General features: G+C 37.7%; 1 protein-coding gene across 3 annotated transcripts in view; it reads left to right on the top strand.

The window, feature by feature from the left end:
* Positions 1-25,166, top strand: part of PTAR1 (protein prenyltransferase alpha subunit repeat containing 1) — a 29,369-nt gene extending 4,203 nt beyond the window's left edge. The window contains exons 2-8 of one of the 3 annotated variants that reach the window (XM_062641483.1): positions 1,529-1,698; positions 8,208-8,274; positions 11,925-12,029; positions 15,413-15,626; positions 20,413-20,729; positions 21,196-21,519; positions 24,729-25,166. In XM_062641483.1, the coding sequence (XP_062497467.1) occupies positions 1,529-1,698; positions 8,208-8,274; positions 11,925-12,029; positions 15,413-15,626; positions 20,413-20,729; positions 21,196-21,519; position 24,729 (1,198 nt within the window). In that variant the 3' untranslated portion in view covers positions 24,730-25,166. Of the gene's footprint in view, positions 1-369; positions 421-1,528; positions 1,699-8,207; positions 8,275-11,924; positions 12,030-15,412; positions 15,627-20,412; positions 20,730-21,195; positions 24,692-24,728 lie in introns of those variants that run through there. The other 2 variants (XM_062641491.1, XM_062641475.1) reach the window with 2 other exon arrangements.
* Positions 25,167-25,816: the final 650 nt, after the last annotated feature.

Below are 25,816 nucleotides of genomic sequence, written 5' to 3'. Positions count from 1 at the left end.
GGTATTGTTTGTAAGCAACAGCTAGTAAATTCTTGCAGTAATTAATGGAGTTAATTAGCAAAGCTGTGTGTGACAGCATCATCATTGCAGGTGGGGACCTGTATGACCCTATATGCAAGGTCAGGCAATGTGTGGCTAAGGATGAGGTTTAACGTTCATAAAAGAAGGGAATCTGCTGTAAATATAAACTTCATGCTATAAGGTGCCATGTTTAAAGAAGCAGGTGGGAATGTCATTTTTGGTCTAATCTGACTAGCTTCCTGAAGGGCTTGTGTTGAGTGCAGCAGCAGAAAGGAGCATCTTACTTTAATACCATTGGTTGCAATTGGTGGGGTAGAAAAATGCTGTTTTTCCTCTGTCTGTTTTCAGATGACCAGAGATGGGTAAAGGACCTGGGTGTATGTTTGGAGACAGAGCCAGGTGATTTGCAAATATCTTACCTTGAGTTACTTGTGCTCTTTTTGGCTTGTGATGTATGTCATGAAGTACAGAGGATTAAGTCTTCTTTCTGAATAAGCAAACATATTCTTAAACAATCACGTCACTTTTTATTATGTTATTAATAATTTACTGAGGATAGAGAACTAAATCAGTACACTCAGATTCTCCAGTAACAGAATTCAGTAATTAGTTCAGCAGACTGTCTTGCTTAGGAGAAGGAAAACGGTACATGCAGAAACGTGCACGTTGCTGTCTGTGTAACTGTCTTTCGTGCAAACTTTGGTTTCCGAGTGCCTAGTCACGCTGCTGCAGGACACGTATGGGTAGCTTTGGCTCAGTCAGCTGCCTGTATGGTTTCCCTGTTTTGTTTCCCTTGCAGTAGCAGTTCCTACATCTACATCACAAAGGTAGGAGTACTTGTGTTAATTCAGCTGAGTTAAACTGCTTAGGTGGTAATCTAAACATACAAAAAAGGGGACCTTCTTCATTTAGGTTCGTTGGGAAAATAGAGTAAAACTTTTCGATTATCATAAGGTAAGAAGATCCAGAAACACCAAAAAAAATCTTCCTAGAGAACTTTTGAAGGATTTTGAATTCATTATGGGTCATCTGATAACAACTATTAATTTCAGATTCTTCAGAAAGTCTTAAAATACTTCTGATTTTCAGTGGCTACAGCACTTTGGAACTAATACAAAATTTTTGTAGTACTCAAAATCACAACTGGCTTTTATATTGAGTCTGAATAAATTCCACAGAGGTAAAATACATTTATGTTTTTTGCTCAACTTAAATCTTTATTCATGCCTTAAAACATGTTTGAGTAATTTATTTGCCAAGTTAACACACTGCATGAGTTTTGCAAAGAATGGCTTTCTGAAAATGCGTTTTTTTCATACCTGCTCTTCAGCCAGAACCAAGAAGGTGAATTGAGGATAATGACTACAGATTTTTGGTAAAAACAGGGGAAAAGATGGGTGGGAACTGGATGGGAAGCATTGCCAGTCTGCTCTATTGAGGAACATAATTGGCATCTACTGGAAATAAGTTTAATTATATTTCTTTCTGTTTTTTTTTTTTTTTTAAGAGACGAAATTGGATTGATACCCTGTCCTGAAGCCAGGTATAACCGGAGCCCTATCGTCCTGGTAGAAAACAAGCTTGGTGTGGAGAGTTGGTGTGTCAAGTTTCTTTTGCCATATGTCCACAATAAACTTCTCCTCTACAGACAAAGAAAACAATGGCTGAACAAAGATGGTAAGTTACGCATAAGGAGAACTGCATCTAATGTGATTCTCAGTGCACATTTTTTGTTTATCATAGAATCATTTAGGTTGGAAAAGACCCTTAAGATCATAGAGTCAAACCAGAAAACACTGCCAGGTCTGCCATTAAAACATGTCTCTTAAGTGCCACATCTATATCTTTTAAAATATCTTTAGGGATGGTCACTCAGCTGCTTATCTGGGCAGCCTGTTTCACTGCTTGACAATCTTTTGGTGAAGAAATTTTTCCTAATATTCAGTCTAAGCCTGAACTTGAGGCCATTTCTTCTTGTCCTATCGCTTGTTACTTGACACCCACTTTGGTATAACCGCTTTTCAGGTGGTTGTAAATAGCAATAAGGTCTCCTCTGAGCCTTCTTTTCTGCAGACTGAACACCTCCAGTTTCCTCAGCCTCATAAAACTTGTGCTCTTGGCCCTTCACCAGCTTTGTTACCTTTCTCTGGACCTGCTCAAGCCACTCAGTATCTCTCTTGTAGTGCCGGGCCCTGAACTGAACACAGGATTCGAGGTGCAGCCTCACCAGTGCTGAGTACAGGGGGATGATCACTGCCCTCGCCCGCCTGGCCACACTATTTCAGATACAGGCCAGAATGCCATTGGCCTTCTTGGCTGCCGGGGCCCAAGCTGGCTCACATTCAGCTGTCAGTCAGCACTCCTGGGTCCTTTTCCACTGGGCAGCTTTCCCACCACTCTTCCCCAGGCCTGTAGTGTTGCATGGGGTTGTTGTGGCCCAAGTGCAGGACCCAAGTGCAATTGTTGAACCTCATACAATTGTCCACAGCCTATCAGTCAGTTTGTCCAGATCCCTCTGCAGAGCCTTCCTACCCTCCAGCAGATCAACACTCCCATCCATCTTGGTGTTGTCTGCAAACTTACTGAGGTGCACTTGGTCCTCTCATCCAAACAGTTTACTTTTTTTGACACTACACTGTCCCTTAAAGCCAGTTTAATCTGTTCTGAAAGAACTGAGTGTTACTGGCAGGGAGGGCAGGCTTTGGATTGTGCATCTTGGCAAAATAAACAAGTTGTAGGGCTGCTTAGTTGAAAAATGTGAATTCTTTTTCTATTGTCCAAGCTGGAAGGGTGGGAGAGAAATGACTGATTTTGGTGACTGATTTAGGGAAATGACATTAATCATTACAGAAATTTTGTCCTGCTTTCCTGAGTTGGAAGGAAAACTGTAGTGAAGTGTGGATCTAAAAAAAGAAACAAGTGCAGTGTCTTTCAGTCATAGGGGTGGCAGAAATCATTAGTCCAATCAGCTTGGTAACTGTACAGGTGATTTTCCTTTTTTTATCTTTTATCTTGGTTTGGATTTTACTTTAATTTACTTGCATGAAAAATACTTCAGTGTGTGTTGTCTTTGTTAAAGAATTATAAACGCGTGTGACGTGAGAGATATTTAACTGCTTACGAAGTGTACTATTCAGAGTAAGAATAAAAAGGGGTAATTTAATTCTTAAACTTTAGTTTAAGAAACAAATTTTTTTTGTTCATGGTTTCAGGTATCTTCTAAATAGTCAGCATAAAGAGTGCTCTTGTTCTAGGCTTTCTTAGAGTCTTACTTTTGGTGTTTATGCATGTTTTCTCTGAGGCTTCTTTCTAGTATCTTCTACCTGCTGTGGCATTTTTCTGTCCTAGAAACAGGGATATCTTTCCCATTGAAGAACGCTTTGTGACTACTCATAGAGTTCAGATCTTTAGTACCACTGGAGTTTCAGTTTGGGAGGCTGGAGACTGCTGATAGCTGTTAGCTAAAGGGCAACTGGGTGGCTAATGCGATGGCACCCTCCTCTATCCACACTGATTCACATGCTTTGTTGCAGTGACACTGCAGTAGATGCCTGTTCTGCTTGGATGATATGGTGTAATGATTGCTTGAAGGATATCTCTGCTTCCTTCCCAGATGAAACCTTGCAAAACACCTTCCTCTCAAAACACAGATCATAAAACTATGTCAGTAAATACTGGAGTGGCATGAAGTTTAGATTGCAGCTTGTTTGTTGAGACTTTTTCGGTTTGCTTTTGAGAGCAAAGCTGCATTTTCCTTTGCTTCTAGGGTTATAAAGTCAGTTTAAAATGTGAAGGGGTGATCTACAGCACCTCCATATTAATAACATGTTTGTAAAGCAAGGTACAGCTTACAGAATTCAGTATGTTTTATTGTAATTGAGTTTCACAATTGATAGGAAATCTTAGCAGAAACTGAACTGCAGAGATGGAGGGAATGAAGATGGAAGTCTTTCCCAGGTAGACTTAACAGAATTGTCTCTAATGAGGCTCAAGTAGGCATGTACTATCAAGAGATGTTACAGTTTCTATACATTTGACATAACCTCAAGAATTTTCCTCCAAATTCCTTTTTGTAGACAAAAGCGTATGCTTAGAATTTGGCAAGGCAATAGCTTTCTTCTGAATGTAGTGAAGGAATAGATTTGTGTGTTACTGCTGCAAAACTCAATTACATATTCAGTTGATACTTGTAATAAACTGTGATTGCAAATGTAGTCTTTCGTTACCTCTTTTGTGTTGCTTGAATTATTGTAAACCATTTTAAATGGAACGGAGAGAAAAAATGGTGCTGATTCAAGTGCCAGTTTTCAGATGCTGTGTCTGGTATTTTCTGGCAAGATCCTGCAAGAAGGAAGTGCTTTGTAGTCAGTCATTAATAGCTTACTGTGACAGATGTTTAACTTAGTTATGGTTTCTTTTGGATCCTTGGAATCTAGAGTCATGACTACTTCTTATTATTGTTCTGGTTTAGAAATCCTAATTTTGCAAAATGCTTTTATTCTTTCTCCAATATTTTAATTTATGCATACATATTACTTGTATTATCACAAGGTGGTTTTCTGAAATTGCCACAAATTTCTCCTTTTAAGCGAAGTATTGTTGTGAATGCTCCCAGAATATTCTTACTTCCCATAAGTCTGTATGTTTCCACTTTTACAAGTCTTCTGAAAAGCACATCTTGAAATCTGGATACAGCCATATTTAAAGAAAAAAAAAAAGAAAAGAAAAAAGAAACTCCCATATAAAAAAACTGAAAACATATTGTCATGTTTGCCCTTTTGCAGCCAGAGGGAATTTCATGTCTTAAGAGGACATACACATTGTGAGCACCTGTAATGCTACAGTTTGTTTAAAATGTATCCAGCAGAAAGTGCTTTTAAATTGTAAATAAAAGATGTCATTTTTTTGTTACTAACACTGAGGGAACTAGCTGCAGCTACTATCGCTGTGTGCCAGATCTGTCACAAGACTTTCTATTGAAAATTGGCTGAAAGTTTACTAAAGTTGTGTTATTTGACATCTCTGGTTCAGAATCCACACTTCATGAGATCTTCATCTGTTACTTGTTACACAAAGCATCAAAGAGCATCAACATGAAAGAGCTGGGTATTGCTTTGAGATTTTCGTTTTGTCTGCTGCCTTCCTTTGGTAATGTTCAGGATACAGTGAACCTCTGTAACAGGAAAACACAGTAATGGTTGACAAGCTTCTGTTTAAATTGGGCTCGATTTGGTGCTATTCCAGACCTTTGACATACCAGAGTAGTCATGTTAAGTACAAATCATGAGTTAGTAGGATAAACAAGCTATGTTGTTGTAAAGAGTCATGTAGACTATGAAAACTGTCTAAAAAGTGTTCAAAAGACTGAACTAGGCTGTAATAAGCTTTTTCTTAACTGTCTTGTCAACCTTAGCATATACAGAGGGCAGTACCTAGCAATTACTAAAACCATTGTATTTAGAAAATCCAGCACTCAAAAGTTCAGAATTTCTTATTACTTAATTCAGAACCTCCTCTAACTGTGTTTGTTGCAGCGTTTTGCTGTGTCTCATTTTCTTCTTATCCTGCACTCCAAAGTTTCATTTACCTTTCCCTCCTGTAGTGAAAAACTTTTCCTCCTGTAACAAAGTCTTGCAGATATCTCCATTGCATAGTTCTGCTACATCAATCCTTAACTGTGGTTGAGTATTGGAGCCTTTAGATGCAGCCCACTGACCTCTTGACAAAGTGATAAGCATCTGAAAATAAAGTTTACCATAGGAAGTGTCAGTACACCTACATTTGGTGTGCTGAACTCTTCATAATATGTTTTAAAAATTATATTAAGCCATCAATTTTCTGGCAGTCTTGATTAACTTAAAATGAGCTTAAAAGATATATGACTCTTTTGACTAGGGGAGAAGCTAGTATTCAACTCTTTTTTTGGGGGGAAGGGATTTTTTTTTTTGTCGTGTGGTGGGTTTTTGTTGTTGATTGCTTTTGTAGATAATTGCCAGTTGGAGAGGGGGTTGGCTGAATGGGATAAAAATGCAGTTAACTGAATGAAGGTGTGTAGACTTGCTTTACGTTAGCAGCAAAGCTCATAATTCCTGGCTTCTTTTTTTTTCCCCCTTGAAGAAACTCTGAGTTGCCAAGTGGTGGCTACTGTGAATTTGATGTACAGAAGATTTATATTAGAAGAGTTACTGTTAGATCTTGGCCTGCTACGTTTTGTAAGACAATTTGTGTGTGTTAGTTATGACAGAAGCTAATTACAGTGGATTAATCGGCTCATTTAATTATGTATATTCATAATAGGTAAAATTGAGCTATTCTAAAAATGCAGAATAACTGCTAGTATTTTGAGAAGGCAAAATGGAAATCAAGATGAAACCATGACAGCTCACAATTTTAACTTTTGATTTTTATAAAACTCTTATTAAATGCTGCCAATGAAGTTTTTGAATGTAAAATTGAAACAGTAGCTAGCAAAGCACTTACTAAGTGTTTAATTTTACTTATGTGAGTGATGCTGGATATTTCAATTGGGCAATTCACCTCTCTAGAATTAAAAGATGTGTTGAACTACTTTGCTTATTCAGTGATTAAGTCAAAGAAAAAAACTTTGTACATGCAGGCAGCAAATTAGGAAGCAGCTTTGCAGATATGAGACATATTCATGCCCTAGCAACAAAGAGGGTTTTAAAAGGAAATATTTTATTAAAGGTAAAAAAAAAAATAAAATCTTGACTAGAACTCATGAAATTAGACAGAAAAGTTAGCTCCTTGAGGTAGTTTCTAAAACATCAACATAACAGCTTAGTGCAAAATTGCCAGAGTACACTAAAGAATTTTTTTCTTCCCCCACTGTGTTATATAATGTCATAACATGTTCCTCTTCAACAGGAATATCATGAGAAACACAAAATTCCTTTGTTGAACATAAATGAACAAGCAGTTATTACAGTAATATACAAGGGTATTCTGCTTTTTGACCCATTTAAATACTAACTTCTGTACCTCTTGTTTGCAAGATACATGAAGCCATGTTCCGCATTTCAAATTAGTACGCTCTATTGTTGTGGCATTTCATCAGTAACTTAAATTTTAATTTTATAGGCATATTAACTGCAGTAACCAGAGGTCTAGTTCCATGAGATACCTTTTTTCCTTTTTTTTTACTTTAGTTTATAAAGTACTGCTTATTTGCTGGAAACCCCCTGGTGTGCAATCTAGTATGTTAAATGCAGTGTGATTAGGAGAGATGTAGCCCAAATTTCTTGGCAGTAAAAGCCTGGATAGTCCCATTCAGTTTTGAAGCAAGTTTCTTCTTGCTCAGTTGCAAAACTATCAGGTAAATTTAAGGATTGTGGTTGCAGGACAGATTAACTAATACGTTGTGTCTCCTAAGAGATTAAGGGAGCCAATGCAGTGACAGTCCTTAGTATCTCAAGTTTAATTTGAGATGCCTCATGAATCCCCAGTGTCACCCTGATGGGACTCAAAAATGCTTGAATGGTGCAGTGGGGTGTAAAGAGAAAAGGAAAGACTAGGCTACAGTGAAATTACTCTTCCATTCTCAGCAACCATATACCTCAGTCCTGGTTTTATGACGTTGTTAAGAAGTAAGTGTAATACTTATCTCTGTAGTCTCCAGTACTTAAATGCATGGATGCAAGCAGATGTTCTGTTTGTTCTTTTAGTGAATTAATCTTAAAATGTCAGTCTGAAGCAAGGCTGTCACTTCAGAATGTATTTAAAGTATTTTCTGTGCAGCTAGCTGAGTTATTTTGTGACCTCAATTCATGGTTGTGGTGTTTTATTTTCCTAACTTTTTTTTTTGCTAGTATGTGTATTTTTTTCTAACAGTCTAGTATATGGTGGCTGCAGCTCAGAGTTGGACTGAAATAGTAGGCTATATTTTTAATGGTACTTTCTTAAAAATTTTTGGATTTTGTTTGAAGAATTCTCTATGACATACACAGTGTGTCTGCAATTTAAATCACTAAATACTCAAGGATTCTATGCAGTGGCTCTCCCTTTTTGAGGGCATACCATATGTTCGGTTATAGCACTACAGGTAAAGGTCAGAGACTTCTTAGATGTGAGTTGCTAGCAAGACAGAATTCCATTATTTTAAATAATAGAGGAATGCTGTTGTGTGTACGTCGTTACTAATCCTTGTGCGTCTTGTTCAATCATTCTAGAGCTGATAGATGTCACGTGTACCCTGCTGCTGTTGAACCCTGACTTCACCACTGCTTGGAATGTGAGGTATGTCATACTCAGTGAAGGACATAGAAATTACTGAGCCATCTGTCAGCTGTAAGCTGTGTTTTCAGTGATAATTAGTGACACACTAAGAGCTCTTCAGCTAAGGAGTGCTGAAGGAATGTTAGAAATGTCTTCTGTCCTGCATGTCTTACAGATGGTTTCAGACTGCTTTTTTTTTCTTTCTCTAGGTTTTTTTTTTTGTTTGGTTTGGTTGGTTTTGGTTTCCTTGGCACTGCAGGTGAAAGATTACACCACTGTATGTGAAGGCACATGTTTGGCCCACATTTCTGGGGGCTCTAAGTCCTATTGAACTGCCACTCCTCTTTCATTCTGTGACTTAAGGAAGTCCATGTGTAGCCTTTAGATGGGCATACGCTTTTCACTGAATCATGTAGATGTCTGAATCAATTGATGTCTGCTTTCTTCACTGTAGTAATTTTACCACTGTGTGAATATTCATACTTGAGTCCTTTTGTGATAACGGTTCAATTTGATGTCATTACCCCTGCAGTTTATCAAAGCTGAGCAGCCCTCTGCAGCTATCCTTTATTCCAGATAGATTTTCCCTCACCCTGCTCCTTTCTTGTATCTGTTTTGATTAGTCTAGCATCACCATTGGTCATGCTGCATCATTTGTCCAGGAGTCATCATGGAGGAGAAACAGGAATTTACCTCCTTGCTCTTAATGGAGCCCAGAAGCAACAGTTCTTTGCAAGTCTAGAGTCTGATAATTTGTGTGTAAATCTCAGAGGTAGGGAGAAGTTCTCTTCCTGCTGCCTAGGTAAGACTGGAGACAGGCTTAAAAGAATAGTTTTAGAAGGGCTGAAGGGCTTGCAGAAAATTATATGTTAGTGTGTAGGAGGGCAGTCATTAAAATAGTACTTTCCTTGTTAAGATGCATTAGAAAAATTGATTGCAGTATGAAAAGTCAACAAAATAACCTAGAAAGATGGTTGCTGCATGTAGCTGTCAGCCCTAGAAAGGACAAATTCAGCTTTTTTTTATTTTTTCCCTTTTTTCGCTGCTGGTGTAGTTCTGAAAGATTCTGCTGTGATCTGTAACTCTGTAGCATCTCAGGTGTAAGGAAGGGGAATGAAATTGGTAACAAAGAGCTTACTGTCATGACAAGGTATATAGCTTGAGTAGTTTTCAAGTGCTAAAGTGGAATTGTGAACATGTACAAGTACTAGAGCTACTACGGTAATGTAGTCTTGTGGTACTTAAAGCTGAATGCAGGTCTTTGGTTTAGGTTTTGAATTTTTTTTTTTTTTTTTTTAATGCAGATGCATCCGCGCTTACCAGTCTGTTTTTTTTTTTTTTCCTGTCTGACAGTGGAAAGAGTTTGCATTTATGTACCTGAGAAGAATAGTTCAAAGTTCTAAGTAGAATTAAAAAAGTTCAGGAATATGGATGAGGATTGTTTTCCCTTTTATGGTGTTTATAGTTTACACAAGTATACAAAGTACTACAGAAGGTGGCCTTGCTCCCCAAATTCTCAGTCAGTGTCCTGGCTGAGTGTTTGTCATTAAAGCTCTGTTTAGCATTCATAGAGAAATGGCTGTTACACCAGCCACTAGAGTTTACCACTGAGCCTGCTCTAGCCAAGGGGCTGCTTTGCTGAATCTGACCCTACATTAGTTTAGGCTGCAGCTGGGAGTTTGCTCTTTTGAAGAGTAAATTTACTTTAAATATGTGTGAGCCTACTTATTTACAGTTAATGGTTTAATATATAAAGAACAATTTCTTCATGAAGAGTTTAAGTTTTGGGACATAGGTGGTCTGGTAATCTAAATCCTTATTAAATATGTGCATGTATTTATTTTGAGTACTACACTGATCGAGGCTGCTTTTTCATTGCCCATGTAGTAATTAATTTTTACCAAGATGTCACCTTGTGCACTGCAATAATGGAGCTATTATTCCACCTGCTCCAGTGTTGACATTCCCTAAATATTTCTCTTGTCTGCTTTACAAAAGTCAGTGCACTGGCACTGAACAGTCTAGTGATTCTGCAGCTCCTGGCTAGTATGCCTGAATTTCCTGTTGAGTCCTGCTAAAAGCATCCAATCTGAAGCGTGGTGCAACTTGATTCAGATAAAAACAAATGTCCCTGTAGGCATGTTTCTGATCTCGGTAGACAGTTCTTTACTAACGTCACTAAATACTAGGAGCAAAACTTCCTTAAGGAACTATTTTCAGATGTACAGCATGATCTAAGAGCATAATTTCAATAAGGAATGTTTAGTCGTATGTGTAACCTTATTGGCAGCCCTTGTATGAAAGGACCAAAAAAAACCCAAACAACCCCAACAGCAACAGAAAAAGAAAGCAAACTGAAAAAGCACTGCTTGTTTTATTAAAGTGCTTTTAGAATGTTCAAATCGTAGAATCATAGAATAATTAGGGTTGGAAAGGACCTTAAGATCATCTAGTACCAACCCCCCTGCCGTGGGCAGGGACACCTTACGCTAAATCATATCACCCAAGGCCTCATCCAACCTGGTCTTGAGCACTGCCAGGGATGGGGCATTCACAACCTCCTTGGGCAACCTATTCCAGTGCCTCACCACCCTAACAGGAAAGAATTTCCTCCTTATATCCAATCTAAACTTCCCCTGTTTAAGTTTTAACCCATTACCCCTTGTCCTGTCACTACAGTCCCTAATGAAGAGTCCCTCCCCAGCATCCTTACAGGTCCCCTTCAGATACTGGAAGGCTGCTATGAGGTCTCCACGCAGCCTTCTCTTCTCCACGCTGAACAGCCCCAACTTCCTCAGCCTGTCTTCATACGGGAGGTGCTCCAGTCCCCTGATCATCCTCGTGGCCCTCCTCTGGACTTGTTCCAGCAGTTCCATGTCCTTTTTATGTTGAGGACACCAGAACTGCACACAGTACTGCAAGTGAAGTCTCACGAGAGCAGAGTAGAGGGGCAGGATCACCTCTTTCGACCTGCTGGTCACTCTCCTTTTGATGCAGCCCAGGATACGGTTGGCTTTCTGGGCTGCAAGCACGCACTGCTGGCCCATGTTCATTTTCTCATCAACCAACACCCCCAAGTCCTTCTCTGCAGGGCTGCTCTGAATCTCTTCTCTGCCCAACCTGTAGCTGTGCCTGGGATTGCTCCAACCCAGGTGCAGGACCTTGCACTTGGCATGGTTAAACTTCATGAGGTTGGCATCAGCCCACCTCACAAGTGTGTCAAGGTCCCTCTGGATGGCATTCCTTCCCTCCAGGGTATCAACTGAACCACACAGCTTGGTGTCATCGGCAAACAGGCATTACATATAGTTCCTTGACTTTCAGATTAGCAACAGAAGTTGTGATTGAGAGTCATACTCAAATACAGTTGACAATGATTTTTGGGTAGGTTTGGGAACCAATGTATGTGTCGTAGGTGTTCAGATTGAGTTAAAGTTCTTTGGTCGGAATTTATTATATTGGTCATGGTTGAATGGGGGTGTGTGTGTGTATATATATATCTCAATCAAAATGGAATAGGTTAATGCACCAAAGGCTTTTTAATAAGCTCCTGTAGTTTGACAGTGAAGTTCTATTGCAATACAAAGGAAATGCCATGCTGTTTGCTATCGGGATGTGTGTTCCATTTTCAGGTTACTCCTATTCATACAAATTAATTTTATTTTTTGTAGGAAAGAATTAATACTGTCTGGCACTTTAAATCCACTTAAAGATTTGCATCTTGGAAAACTGGCGTTAACCAAGTTTCCAAAGAGTCCAGAAACATGGATTCATAGGTTTGTTTACCTTGCCTTCTGTTGCCTCCCTAACTTAAATACGCTCCACCTTGTACTTGGATTAAGGAGAGACATAGTTGGAGGACATGTAGAAATGTACCATATTCTTTGAGACAGTCGTTTTAAAATACTGTTCTTTGGCTTTTGATTTTATACTTAGAACTAAAATCACATGCACCTTTTCCATTACTTACTATTTTAATGAACTTTGGAAGTGGGATAAATTTTCCTAAAGGTCCGTCATGTCTTCAGCACCTAAAACTTTCAGCCTTGAGAATTCGGACTCCATGGATAGTATGTTTTTGAGCATTGTGGGTTTCTCCCTCTTTCTCTGTTCCAATGTATCACTGTATTGCTTGTTTACTCAAAATTTCAAACAAGAATATGCAAAAGCTAATCTTTATAACCAAAATTGGGTTCTTCTCCATTCCAAGTCTTTCTGGCTTAGTGAATTTATTTTTATCATTTCTAACTTAAGCAATGTCATTGTCATCACTAGTAAATATTAAAATAACAGAGCACATTTTTGGAAAAGATAACTCCAGAATTACTTGGAGGCACAAAGCTAACCATCTCAAGTCGTGACTGAGTGTACGTAAAACAGCTGTAGCACAGCTGAGTGCTATATCTGTTGCTCAACTTTGTTTGTTTGTTTTTTTTTTTTAAATTTGTATATATGTGATTTTTTTTTTTCATGATATATTTTTCGCAGGATGACTCATCCTTTTATACACAGCCTTAAAGGGATCTGCATGTATAACACATTTAGAAAGCAGCTCACAATGTTTGCATTCCCATGTCCAGCATTAGGACAACTGCAAAGCTGATGCCTCAGTGATGGACTCTTATCAAAAACACAAATAAAACTTCAGTTGTGCTGATAACATGAATTTTTGAAAGAGGGAGTCGTTGGTAAACTCTTTTTGTGACCACATGACCTTAAAATTCTCAAATTTAACTTAGAATGTAGTATATGAAATACTCTTAGGTGTTTTTTAACTTATAAGCACCTAGTGAATTTCTGTTAATTTCTTTCTTGTTAGCACTGATGAATTTCTATTTTGAGTAAGTTAGAATGGTAGTTTCTTGATATTCATCTACATCTTGTAGAAATAATAAAAAAATCTAATTTCTATGCAATCTTAAATTGTGAATATTTTATTTAGTGTTATAATTTGTTCTTCCTTGTATTTGCCTAAACCAAAAGAGTATATTTGAGGGCGATTGTAAAAATGCTTGGCTTGGATTTTGACGTGCTGACTATTATTTCTCATCTTATTTTCTATCACACAGAAAAAAATTTCTTTCTGCATCAGCACAGTAATTAATCTAATGTTTTCTCTTTCCCCGTTGTACCAAATTTCAGGTGGAAGTGCAAAAAAATAGGATGAGGGAATTACAAAATTTGATAAAACATACCCAATTTTTTTTTTCTTTTTACACATGGCAGATACATTTGCTAAACATATCAAAGTACCTTTCATACGTTTTGCTATATGGCCTTTTTACTACTGGGGAGGTTTCAAATAGATCTTGTGCATATACAGTCAGTATATTTATGGATTGTGCAGTTGTCACTGAATAAGCCTGTGTTAATTTGCAGTAATTCCAGGAACTGCAGTAGTAATAGGAACATACATACAGTGACAGAATAAATTGGATTTTTTTTTTTTCCAGCTCTATTGGAGGAAATGTTTTCTTAAAACATTATTTCTCTTAAATAATACCATGATATTCAAAAGGCACCCAAAATACATTTTAAATTTTATGACGTTGTGCTGGTCTTTTTTTCCTTCCATGCAAAAAGTGTAGAAAGTAGTTTAGATTTAATTTCATATTTTTTTTCTTTTGTTGTAGTGACAGAGCCTGTAACGCCTCTATTTTTTTCCCACATGCTCCTGTATATGTAATTTATCTTCATTCCTTATTTTGTAAAACATCCTTATTTCAAGAAGTGGAGATATTTTGGGGCTCAAAATAATTTGGCTTTCTGTGGTTTTACTGAGAAGTCAATGTTAATGCAACATTTATGTTTTGTTAAGGGAATGCCTCATTTACTCATTTATCTTTCTTGCCTAGACATTTTTAAGGTATACCACTTCTTGCAAGTCTGCTGATTGAAGTGAAAATATACTAGGTGGTGATGTTTGTATCAAAGACATTTTTAAAAAGCAAAAATTAAGTCTTCAAATTTACCATGTTACATAAAGTTAACAATAGTAAAAAATTATGCTATGTTTGGCTGTACATCTTTAGTTAAAACAATTCTTACATAGGAAGCCAGTATATGAACACAGACTTCAGTCTACTGTTAGTGACTTCTTCTGTGTTTAAAAATTACATTCTTATAAATTATCATTAATACTGTCTTCCAGTAGTTTAAATCTTTTTTTTTTCTTTAATAACCAGTAAAAGACACAGTGTAAATAAAAAACACCAGCCACCAAGAATATTATAAATGTTTTCAAATGAGAGAAAAAGCAGATGAATTACAGCACTTTTTTAAGTGAGTGGTTAGCTTACTGATTTTTTTTTTTTAAATTGTTTATATATATATATGCAGTTTTACATATTATTTGCAAATCCAAGGTATCTTTTTAAAGAAAATTATTATTTTTAAGTATTATTTTCTTTTAGCAGGAGTGACACCTTTCTGAAAGTAGCAGTTAATTGGTTTTGGTCCAGTATGAGCCAGTACAAACCAGAAAAACCTCTGTGTCACACACCAGAGGATAGGATATCCAGGTTTCCAGAACGTTCTACAGGAACCCCACCGTGTGCTTATTGTGGTCACTTAAAATTAAATATGCGTAATTGAGCAATAACAACTATTTGTTTTGCTTATACCTATAGCCCTTGAGACTGTGAGTCTTTTGCACTTTCTTTCTGCTGTACATCTGGTGATGTACAGAAACTAATTTGGCTTATTATGTGCAGTGCTGATAAATATGAAAAATACAAAGCACATTTAATTTTTTCTTATTGAATCACTTTCTGTCTCATGTTGAATACTTTAGTGCTATACAAGTCTCTGAAAGAGAAGCTCATTAGAAATCGCATGTGGCCAGTTCTTGCTTTTTTTTTTTTTCTTTAATTTGCTGTTTCCTTCTGTTTTCTTTCAGTATGTGGTAAGTAGCCATGATGATTTACAGGGAGTGAATAGATACAGCTAGAGATAAATTATTTTGGAGTGTGATAATAAAGTCATAAAGTGTGGGAAGACTTCATTTAGTTCGATTTTAGTACTTATTCATCATCTAGTTACAGTTTAGTTCAGATAATTAAAAGAAAGGTTTGATTGATTTATATAAATGAAAAAAACTTTTTTTTTTCCCCTCCTAAAATTGCTCTCTCACCATTAACACTATACATCGTTTAACTAGACGATGGGTGCTGCAACAACTCATTCAGGAGAACTCCTTGCCCAGTCTTGTGACTAAAGGAAACTTGGGAGCAGCACCTGTGGAGAGAATTCACCGACTAGTGCAGGAAGAAATGAATGTCTGCTCTGAAGCTGCTGGGAGATACCCAAGCAACTACAATGCCTGGTCCCATCGCATCTGGGTTTTACAGCATTTGGGAAAGCTGACTGTCAAGGTATAGTATAATAGCGAATAAATTCCTATTAGAGAAAGAGATAATACATGACAGATACTATTTTGATAATATAATGCAATGTCTCATTTTGATAACCTTATTCAGCTTTTCTGTGGTTTCAAAATATTGGAAGATTAAATAAAGCCAGCAGGAATTTCAGAGAAAGTGTAGTAGTGCCTGTAATCTGTTTCTACAACTCCAGTGGTATCTTTTGGCAGCATTTAAACTGAGGCCTGACCAAGCTATTTCAGTACTAGCAGGGACAAACATCTATGGTGGCAAGTATTTCAGATCACATGGTAGTATCTAAAACATGGCAACCTGCAGCAATTCGAAATATTTCATGTGACGTGGTCTCAAATTATATAGGTGGTTTCATAATCCTGTGTTTTCTAATCTGTTAGGTGAATTCCTTGTGAATATTAGGCTGATACAGTGACGTCACATTTTTAATGGAAGCCTCTGCCTTCTGCCATGCTGTAAATACGTAAGAGAGTGAGGAAGAAATTTAGTGGAGGTCGTTGAGTCAGTATAGCCATTATTTTTGCATTATGGGCCAGCTACTGCTAACAACAGATATGGTTTGACTGATGTTTCTTGTTGTCACCTGAGAAACTTTAGGAATAGCTGTATCAGGTTAGTAGTAAATCACAAGTATGTTCCAGACTCCATGAGGGATACAGACCAGAATTTGGATTTCTCTGCTTATCAAGTCTGTGTCAAGTTATCAAGTATACTTGTATCAAGTACGTGTGTGGTGTAACCTCAGCCAGCAACTAAGCACCACACGTTTGCTCTCTCACTCCCTCACAGTGGGATGCGGGGAGAATCAGACGAGTAAAAGTGAGAAAACTTGTGGATTGAGATAAAGACAGTTTAATAGGGAAACGGAAAGCAAAAGCTGTGCTCACAAGCAAAGTAAGGCAAGGAGTTAGTTCATCGTGGGCAGGCTGGTGTTCATCCATCCCCAGGATAGCAGGGCTCCATCATGCATAATGGTTACTTGGGAAGATCAGTGCCATCATTCAAAATACCCGCCTTTCATTCTTATTCCCCCATCTTTATATGCTGTGCATGATGCCATATGTTCTGATGTCTCGCTGGGGTCAGCTGTCCTCCCTGTGTCCCCTCCCAGCTCGTTAGACACTCCCAGATCCTTGCTGTGGTGTGAGGAGCAGAACTCTTGAGGCTGTGTAAGCAGTGCTCATCAGTAACTAAAACTTCTCTTGAGTTATAAGCACTGTTTGCACCACAGATCCAAAACATAACCCCATACCAGCTACTATGAAGTAAATTAACTCTATCCCAGCCAAAACCAGTGTGTTTGAATATTTTAAAAGCATGTTAAATTTCACTGAGACACAAGACCGGGACTGTGCTGAAAAAGCAGCAGTCATTATGATTCTGTAACAATTTAGTTCTTACAAGACTAACTTAAATTAGGGATATTCTATATTATTGAAGGCCACATACCTGCTTTAATACAAACTTTGTTTGAGGTAGTATTTCTTACAGTGTACAAGGAACCAGGCTCAGAAACATAATGTGTATGTTGTATTATCTTTGAAGTAAGAGTTCTCAAAACAGGTTTATCATTTTGAAAACCTGCTTTGGAGGATTTTAGGGGGTAGGTTGTTGAATAGATTTGTTTTGTGTGGCTTGTTTTGTTTTGGTTGGTTGGTTTCTTGTTTTTTTGGTTGGTTTGTTTAGTTTTTTGGGTTTTTTGTTTGTTTGTCTGGTTGGTTTGGTTTGTTGATGTTTCTCCTTTGGTTTGGGTAATCCTAGTGCTTCTGCAAACTAAATTTCAGTTCAAACTCTGCGAAGAAAGTACAGAAGGAGAAAGTTTGGGCCCTATTGTCTTCTCACAGCATACAGATATTTCGTCTTTATTACACTAGAGAGTAAAAGATTCTTATTTGAATATAGGAATTTGGATTTGTTTTTCCTACAGAATTTGAACCACATTAGCAAGTTTACGTAGCGTTCAAATAGTGTTCATTAAGATCAACTGAAGATTTGTCAATAGCGGATTGCTCCAAATCTAATCTAATCTTTCTGATATTGGAGTAGTTGCCTCCATAAAAGACAAGAAGACTTGACTTCAGCTCTTTCATGTGATAGTTCAGTAAGCTAATGGGGGAAGAACACATGCTAAAGATACCTACTGGTAGGTAGATGTGAAATGAGTCAGAGAACCAGAGTAAGACAGTAATATCAGTGTAGTCTGTAAAAAGTCATATACATTGACACGTCAGAGAAACCATGCAGGTACAAAAATAGGATGTAGTTCAGCAAGGACAGGCAAACTTTTTTGTTTCCTTTAGATAGGAATACTCGGCTTCAGAGCATGGTCATTGGCCAGGCCCTGCGGTAAAAAGGCAAGCAAAGAAACAAGTAGTGGGGTGATTGCCATAATGCATCACTTCTCTTGTGTGATGCCAGGAAAAGAGAAGTATGTTCCTAAGACACAAAGTAATTTTTCCTTTAGACATCACCAATAAGGCTGTGGCTTTTTCTTAGATAACTGGACCTCCAAAGGCATCTTTCATGTGAATGGAAATTGCCGTATTTACCTGGTTATCCTTGAAAGTTTTTTTCCCCATATGCAGTTCCTTTTCATTTCTCCAGTGTTCCAGTCCAAGGAGGAAGCTTTGGGCTGCACATTATGGTGGGTAAACGCTTTCAAAAGCAAGCACAGGGTGAGGGAGGGTGTAAGAGCATGTGCAGACCCACAGGTTGAGGCAGAGGCTAGTGAGTGAGTGGCTGTTTCCTATTCTGGAGTGGGATGCCAGTTTCATGGTACTTGGCCCACCACTGAAAGTAGGAGAGAGCACTTTGTAAAAGGTGGTCAAGAGTGGGGAGGGGGGTGTTTTCATATAATTTCCTCTTTGCTTCAAAGAAGAATGGCAAAGGGCTTGTGCTGTTTGGTGTGAAAATGGAGAAAACTGGCTTGGTAAGAAAGAACCGCTGCTGGAAGTCAGATGTTAGCTGGCTTTTTGTTTCATCTCCAGTTGTTTGAAGTATTTTCTACTGTTACTCTGAGGTTTCTAGAAGAGAGGTGCTATTTCCTCCCCCCCCCTTTTTTTTTTTTCCTGTATGTCTCGCAAGATGTAATGGCAAATCTGCTGTCGTGCTCATGTAAAAGAGGTTTTCTAGTTCAGGTAGAGTAATACAGGGAATCATTCTATTTTGTGCAGGGAGTTAAAATACATAATTACACTATTCCCCTGTAACTTTTTAATTCATAAACGTGTTAGGTAAGTGAACCAGATTGTTCAGAGATTTAATTTAGGTATAATGCGCATAGTGCCATATCCAGCTGAATAAAGACTGGTTTGATTTTTCTGATGTTGCTGTTGATCCTTACTTTGTTTTTAATAGGCTTTTAAATTTTAGCGCTCAGAAATCTAAAATAGTAAGCGCTGTCCTACTGAGAATAGAGAAGCTGATCTTGTGGTTTAAGATGCAAACTGGAGATGGGGAGGTTTAGTGCTCTTAAGAATACCCTGTGGGCTGTTATTTAATAGTGCACTTTGGTTTGCTGATCTGTAAAACCAGGATGATTCTGGTATCTCTTGGCAAGACCTAAAAAAACATGTTGAGTGTCTCAGGTAGAAGGTGCTATTTACGCTGTTTGTGTTCTCATAGTTTTTACAACAGCCACACCACAAAAAAGGTGTATAACTAGCCTTCCATATTTCCATGGTTTTCTTTGTGGGAGCCTGTGCCTCTGATGCAGCAGGTTTAAAAAGAAATACTTGTGCCTATGGAAGTTGCTTTGCATCATCAGCTGGTCGTGTTAAATGATGTACGTAGCTTAGAAAGGAGATTAAAAGCAAGATTATAACCAGTAAGGTTTTTATCCAAAGTCTTCAGAAGTAAATGAAAAAGGTAGTTTTGATCTCCAGATCTGGAGATCAGACTGGATAAACTCCAGAGGAGGAGCAATGTGAGGAAAAATGTTAAAGCTTTTAAATAAATATGACCATTACTTCTAATAAATAAACTAAAGTAAAAGAAGCTTTGCCTGGTACCCAATCTCACGTGTCTTCCCAGAAATAATTTTTGAAGGTTTAAAAACATTAAGAGTTAAGAGAAACTTGCTAGGTTCCAGCAGTGTTAGCAGTACAACTGTACTCACCTGTGTAAGTATTTAACACAGTTATTGTGAGAGCTTTTCCAGGAGTGTGTTTTTTTCACCAACTACCAAGTCAAGCAACTTAGTTAAGGACAAATAGTTTTGTATTCCACAGGTTCTAGGACTTGAGGACTTGGAACATTGTGTTAGTGGTTGACATTATTTCCTGGAAAATGAAAGTAAATTATTTTAAATCCTCTTCCTTTTTTCTTTCTTTTTTTTTTTTTTTAAGCTCGCCCACTCTCACCCATAATGCATTAGGCAAAAGTAAAAATACTTTTAACTAATATCCATGTAGTGTGTTGTACCTTCTGCCTCCTCTAAATAACTGTTCAGAGGTTCATAAACCACTGCTTATTTCTCATCATTAGTGGTTTGGGTTTTTTTTTCCCCTTCATCCTGTGTGAAGGCTTCTGAGACACCTGCCTTTTCAGAGTTTGGAAGAAGTGTAATTTCTTTTGTGCAGGAATGCCAAGGTACTTTTTAGCATGCAGTAGGAAAAGCTTAGTGATACTTCATTTTTTAAATGTGTTTTTAAACCATTGCCACAGTGGCTGAAATCCCCAGAGAAGAGATTGCTTTAATATAGAAATGGTGGTAAATTTCTCCTTTATACTAATTGGTAACTGTCGCTGCTTTTTGTTTCAGGTTCTCCTTGATGAACTTTCATCCACCAAGTATTGGGTATCCATGCATGTCTCAGACCATAGTGGATTTCATTACCGCCAGTTCTTACTCAATTCGTTGATAGGCAGAACTGTGACTGACAATAATTTACTGTTACAAAATCGGATGGTAAATGTGCAAAACCCTAGCCTTCTAAAGGAGGAGGAGAGTGCAGGGGCAGCAGCTGCCTGTGCAGAGGATCAGAGCGTGGATCTCCCCCGCTGTTTAGAGGAAGAGTTGGAGCTCTGCACTGAACTGATTGATACTTACCCAGGGCATGAAACCTTGTGGTGTCATAGGTAAGAGGACTTGGTCAAAAGAGTGTCCTTCTGGTTGTGGAATGTGCTTTGCGTGATGTTTCTAGACAAACCGTTGCTCTGATTTTAAAAGGTACCACCCAGGAAAAGAGTTACTTGTTGATGTAAGCTCTGCTTGACCCTGTAGTTTGTGCAAGAGACACAGGATACTGTTGATCAGCCTAAAAATGTTTAAAAGGCAAAAGATAGGCAGAAGATGGATCAACTGCAGAAAACTGCTGCTTTGCCAGCTAAGTTTTTGTGCTTGAGTAGGTAACAGCAGATTTGCCAGAGTGACACCGAGTCATTTTTGTGTAGAGTGTGAGCAGTGACTGCAAATTTTGTCTTGGGGGTGGAATCTGGAAGGGTGGCAAATGAACTGAAGCAGTTCAGCAGCAACAGCAGATTATTTTCAGTATGTGACTTTTTATTCCTTTCTTTTTTTTCCTTCCTTCCTTTTAACCTGAAGAAGGTGTGTGTTCTACCTTCAGCACCACCTAAGGAACAGACTTCCTCTTCTGAGTGCAGTGGTATCATCTGTGGGCAGCAATGATGAAACATTGAATAATTCCCACTACAGTACTGCGATAAGTCACATGGCACAAGCTATGGATGTTGATGGTTTGAATGAATCCAACAGCAAACAAGTTTATACCCAGGAAACAAAACGCCTGAAACGTGCTCCTGTGCAGGACTCTTTTGGTCCAGAAATGGAATACCGGTTCATTAGTGAAGTATTATCCACTTGCAGGGATGTGGATCAAGCCAGGTTTGCTACTGCTTATAGGAAATGGTTAGTTACTTTTTTAGGTCAGTGAAGAGAGTGTTTAAAGCCTACAGGGTTCTTCTTTTAGTGCAATATTCTCTTTTCAGACACAAATGCATGTTTTGATTGCAAGTGTTAGCTAACCATGTGTTTTCCACTCTTTTAATGGTCAGTCTTAGAGTTCCTATTCAGAGTAGAAGTCTGTCACTTTATTAAAGAACTGGTGTAGTTTTTTAGTAAGCAGATACAGTTTGTTCCTTAATCTTTTCACCAAAGCATTCTGTGTCAGCTTCCTACTGTAACGTATTCTTATTTCTTACTTCTGCATTAAGGTGGACTCTGAATCGTTGGCTTTAAAACAACAACAATAATGAAGTGTGAGAGAAAAAAAAGTCTGAAATGCTTTTGAAACAGTGTCTGGAAAAAGAATAAGAGGATCTGTCTGTATCACCTAAACGTGTTTCCAGGTTGATCCTTTTTGCTATAGTGGCACCTTGCTAATACTTTATTGGATTCAAACTGTATGTGGTGAGTGCTATTACTTTTGTTTTAGCAGCCTTTGGTAGAACACCAGACTGCAGTGTTTCTTTCTCAAGGCTCTAGTAATGGTATTGGAGCCTTCTACTATGGTAACTGGGTTTTTGTTTGCTTACTAGTTCTTACATGATTTTGATAAGAAAGTCTATGAAGTTGAAATCATGAAAAGCAGATACAGGAAAATGTGGTAGAAAATAGTTCAAACACATGTTCACACTTACATTCAGAGCTGTATTTGAAAATAATTTTCTTAAACTGCTTTACCTTCATTACCTACTTGGTATTTATTTATTTATTTTATCTCAACAATCCAGAATTAATGACACTCAACACACATTTCTGAATTTATTACGTACACTACAGACTCTCAGCCTGCTAAATCACATCTTGCTAACTTGTCCTTAACTAAGACCACTTAAGTAAAATACGTGATGGAGTAAAAAGTAATTCTTCTGGTCACCGTACAATCCCAAAAGTAGTCACCAGGAGGGAGCTATCTCTTCACTTTTGTTCTCTTGGAGAGCTTCAGTCTTTGTTGGATTGTTTTTTCGTTTTTGTTCTGGATTGTTTGGGGTTGTTTGTTTTTGTTTTTGTTTTTTTTACTCTTCCTTAAAAGCACTTCTCCCACCATACATCTCTGTTTACGTAACTGTAAACTTTAAGGGAATTTGAAACATGTTTCTAGTCCAGTGAAACTAAACATGAATGGTTTATTTTGTCATTTTCTTGGAACTTGTCTATATAAGGGATTTTTTTTTTACACTAACTGAATGAATTGTGCTTGTCCAAAGACCCAGGGGATAAACTTTGTACAACTGTGTAAGTTTGTGTAATGGCAACGTCACCTGTGTTCCAAGCAGACTATTCACTGGGGATTCGATTTTCAAGCTAGACTCTTCGCCAAAATTGCTGTATATTTCTCCTGCCCAAAGTGCCTCCTGACAGTGCTGTTTCAAGCTGCTGTTTCTGACGGGTAGAGAGAGCAACAATGAGGGATTAAAAAACATAAGGTATTATTTGGAAAGAAAAAAGGCACTTGAAATGTGCAGTTCCAACAGTTCTAAAAAATTTGATGGATGGGGGTTACTCTTGCATTTCAGAATGAACATAGGCCACCTCTAGTCTTAGAGATTATGTTCATAACTCATTTCAGGCACCAGAGTAGCTAACAAAGACATTTCTAAATGTACAGTCTTCTGTTTACAGTACCTAGATAAGACTGACCTAGGCTTGAGTATCTCCATGGCAAAGCTTTGTCTTAGTGGATATCCACACCTGCCTCTCTATAGCTAGTGACCTATTACGCATGGCATTTTGTTTTGAGGTGCTTTGGGATGTTGTCTTGGTTGATGGTTTTAGTTGCAGAAGATTAAGTCAGTACATGAAGGAGGTGTGGTAGTGGCTTCAGATGCTAATTTCATCGTAAGATGTTGTCTCTGTGACCACTGACAAATGGGTAGGTTCAGTTACAAATTGGAGCCTGAACTTAAGAACTTAACTTGAGCAAGAAGTTTTACCCAGTCCACAGGACTTGACATGTAGCATGTATGGTAGCCTGGGTCAACTTGACTAACAGTATACCGTTAATGACTAGTATGAACCTGGGAAGCATTAAGTCAGCTGGCAGTGTATTAGGAATCATGCTCTTGGTCCCAGATTACTTCAACAGTAACACAGCTGTGTGTTGTGTTTACCTTAGCAAAACTTATCTGTTCACGAGAAAAATATTAGTAGCAGGAGCAGGCTGGGAACTGGGAGCAAGGTAAGAAATATTTCTTGAACTGTGGAAGGAAGGAGATGGTCTCTTCATGCACTAGAGTGATTGAGAGGTTTAGAGGAAAAGATCTGTATTAGAATCTGACTTGAAACCCATTATATATTTCTTCCGGAATATTACCTGGAGGCTTAGGTAGCTTTCTTAGAACTGTATCATGGAATTACTGTGCTGTTGAATTTTACAATCTTGTCATCATAAACAAATCCAGCAGCTGCCCTCATAAACATTTGATTCGTGTCAGCACAAGTTACGCATGCTTGTATAAATACAAGATTTGGTCCTGTGTAACTGAACAGAGCTGCATTCTATTTTCATACTTGGAAAATGTTCTGAGAGCTCTGATTAGAGTTGGTCGATGTTACTTACTTTTACAAAACATGGGTGGCTGCAGTATGACTCTTAACTATGGGTTTTTAAAGCCTACACCTAGTGGAAGTACTATTTATTTTTTTTAAATCCAGTGAGAATAGCTACATTTAGAAGTGTTTGCAGACTGGACTCTGCAGCACAGGAAAGTGAAAAATAAAAAATCAAACCAAGTCTTAGCTTTCCCTTTGAAAGAAATACAAACAATAAGCTGTCAAAATCACACTTTAATTTTTTCATTATAAGTATAGATTATATGAAAGAAGAAAATATGTAACTAAATTACTTCAAGCTGTCAATGTCCTGAAGCCACTTACATGAAATGATTGAAGAGATACTTCCCACAAATTACATTAAGCTCACAACTGTGGGATATTCTGGAAATATGGTCTTTGGAGCGTACCTGTCTAACCATTCAGTATTAATACAGAGTCCCACTTGGCCACTGCTGGGAGAAAAGAAAAATGGTTTCAGGCCATTGGTAGTTACATATATTACACATAAAGGTGATCGAGTACAGGTATCTTAACAGAATTGCAGTTGTTTTGTGTTTCAGAGGTCAGAGAATCATAATGTACTCGATGAACATTCTTGCAGAGAAAGTGTCCAACAGAAGCTGTAGAATACAAGTCTCTTACTTTATGAAGTTCTTTCAGATATAAAATCAAACTTTTACACCTGTAAAAGGCTTTATATGAAGCTCAGCATCTTTACTGATTTTGTCTTCTGCTGTAGTGTCATTTGAATTGATGCAAATTGGTTTTGTTCACTGGATTAGTCTTTGTAGGTATTTCTTTGTGCTAGAAACAAAGGGGTTTGAGAAACAAATGTAATCTGAAACTACAAATATTAGAATAGAAGGAATCACGTTTCTAAGAAGTTGAATTCTTTGCTGCTAAATACCTTCACTGTTATTTCCTTGGCATTTGGATTATCTTGTGTCTTACAGTCACTGGAGCAACACATGCAGCATTAAAGATAGCTACAGTAGCAACACTTGTTTGAAGTTGTTACTGGAATGCTTTACTATAGCTGCTCTGATTAATATTTGTTAATCTATTCATGCCTGCATATTAGTGTTCTGTTGACTTCTTACATGTCCTTTATACACTAAACCCTTGTGTCATTTAAAGAGTCAGAAAAGTAAATTGTTGGTTTATTAGGTTTGATTAATTACCTTATGTGGAACTTACTTAAAACAAATAAGCAAATTCATACTATAGTGAGAAAGCTTAGATTCTGTCTTACAAGCAAAATTTCTGGCATTTCCAGTTTTATCTTAGTGCTGCTTAATTAAAATGTGTAGGTAGCCTGTATGGACAGGAGTAAGTTGTTTGTTTGTTTGTTTGTTTTTCCTAGGTAGAGTATTAAAGAATTTTTAAAACAGTACAGTATGGTGTTGATGAGTAGAAACAAAGGGTTTTAGAAAGGCTTATCTGCATAGCCAGACTCAACAAGCATACTTCTTCAGAATAACATAATACAATGATCAAGATGTGACTACCGGAGAGCAATTTAAGTGATGAGTCTTCAGAGACTTGATGAATTTTTGGACAGACAAGGTTATTTGTTTAGTTTTGTTTTGTCTTCTGTGAGGGAAGAATGTTCCTTAGTTTTTTTTAATTTAGTAAGAAGTCAACCATT

The sequence above is a fragment of the Pezoporus occidentalis genome, unplaced genomic scaffold (genome assembly GCF_034315485.1).
Source record: "Pezoporus occidentalis ecotype Australia unplaced genomic scaffold, CSIRO_AGI_Poc_V1 ctg117, whole genome shotgun sequence".
Taxonomy (NCBI): domain Eukaryota; kingdom Metazoa; phylum Chordata; class Aves; order Psittaciformes; family Psittacidae; genus Pezoporus; species Pezoporus occidentalis.
Note: the sequence above shows the minus strand (reverse complement) of the source record. Positions and strands in the feature narration are given on the sequence as shown.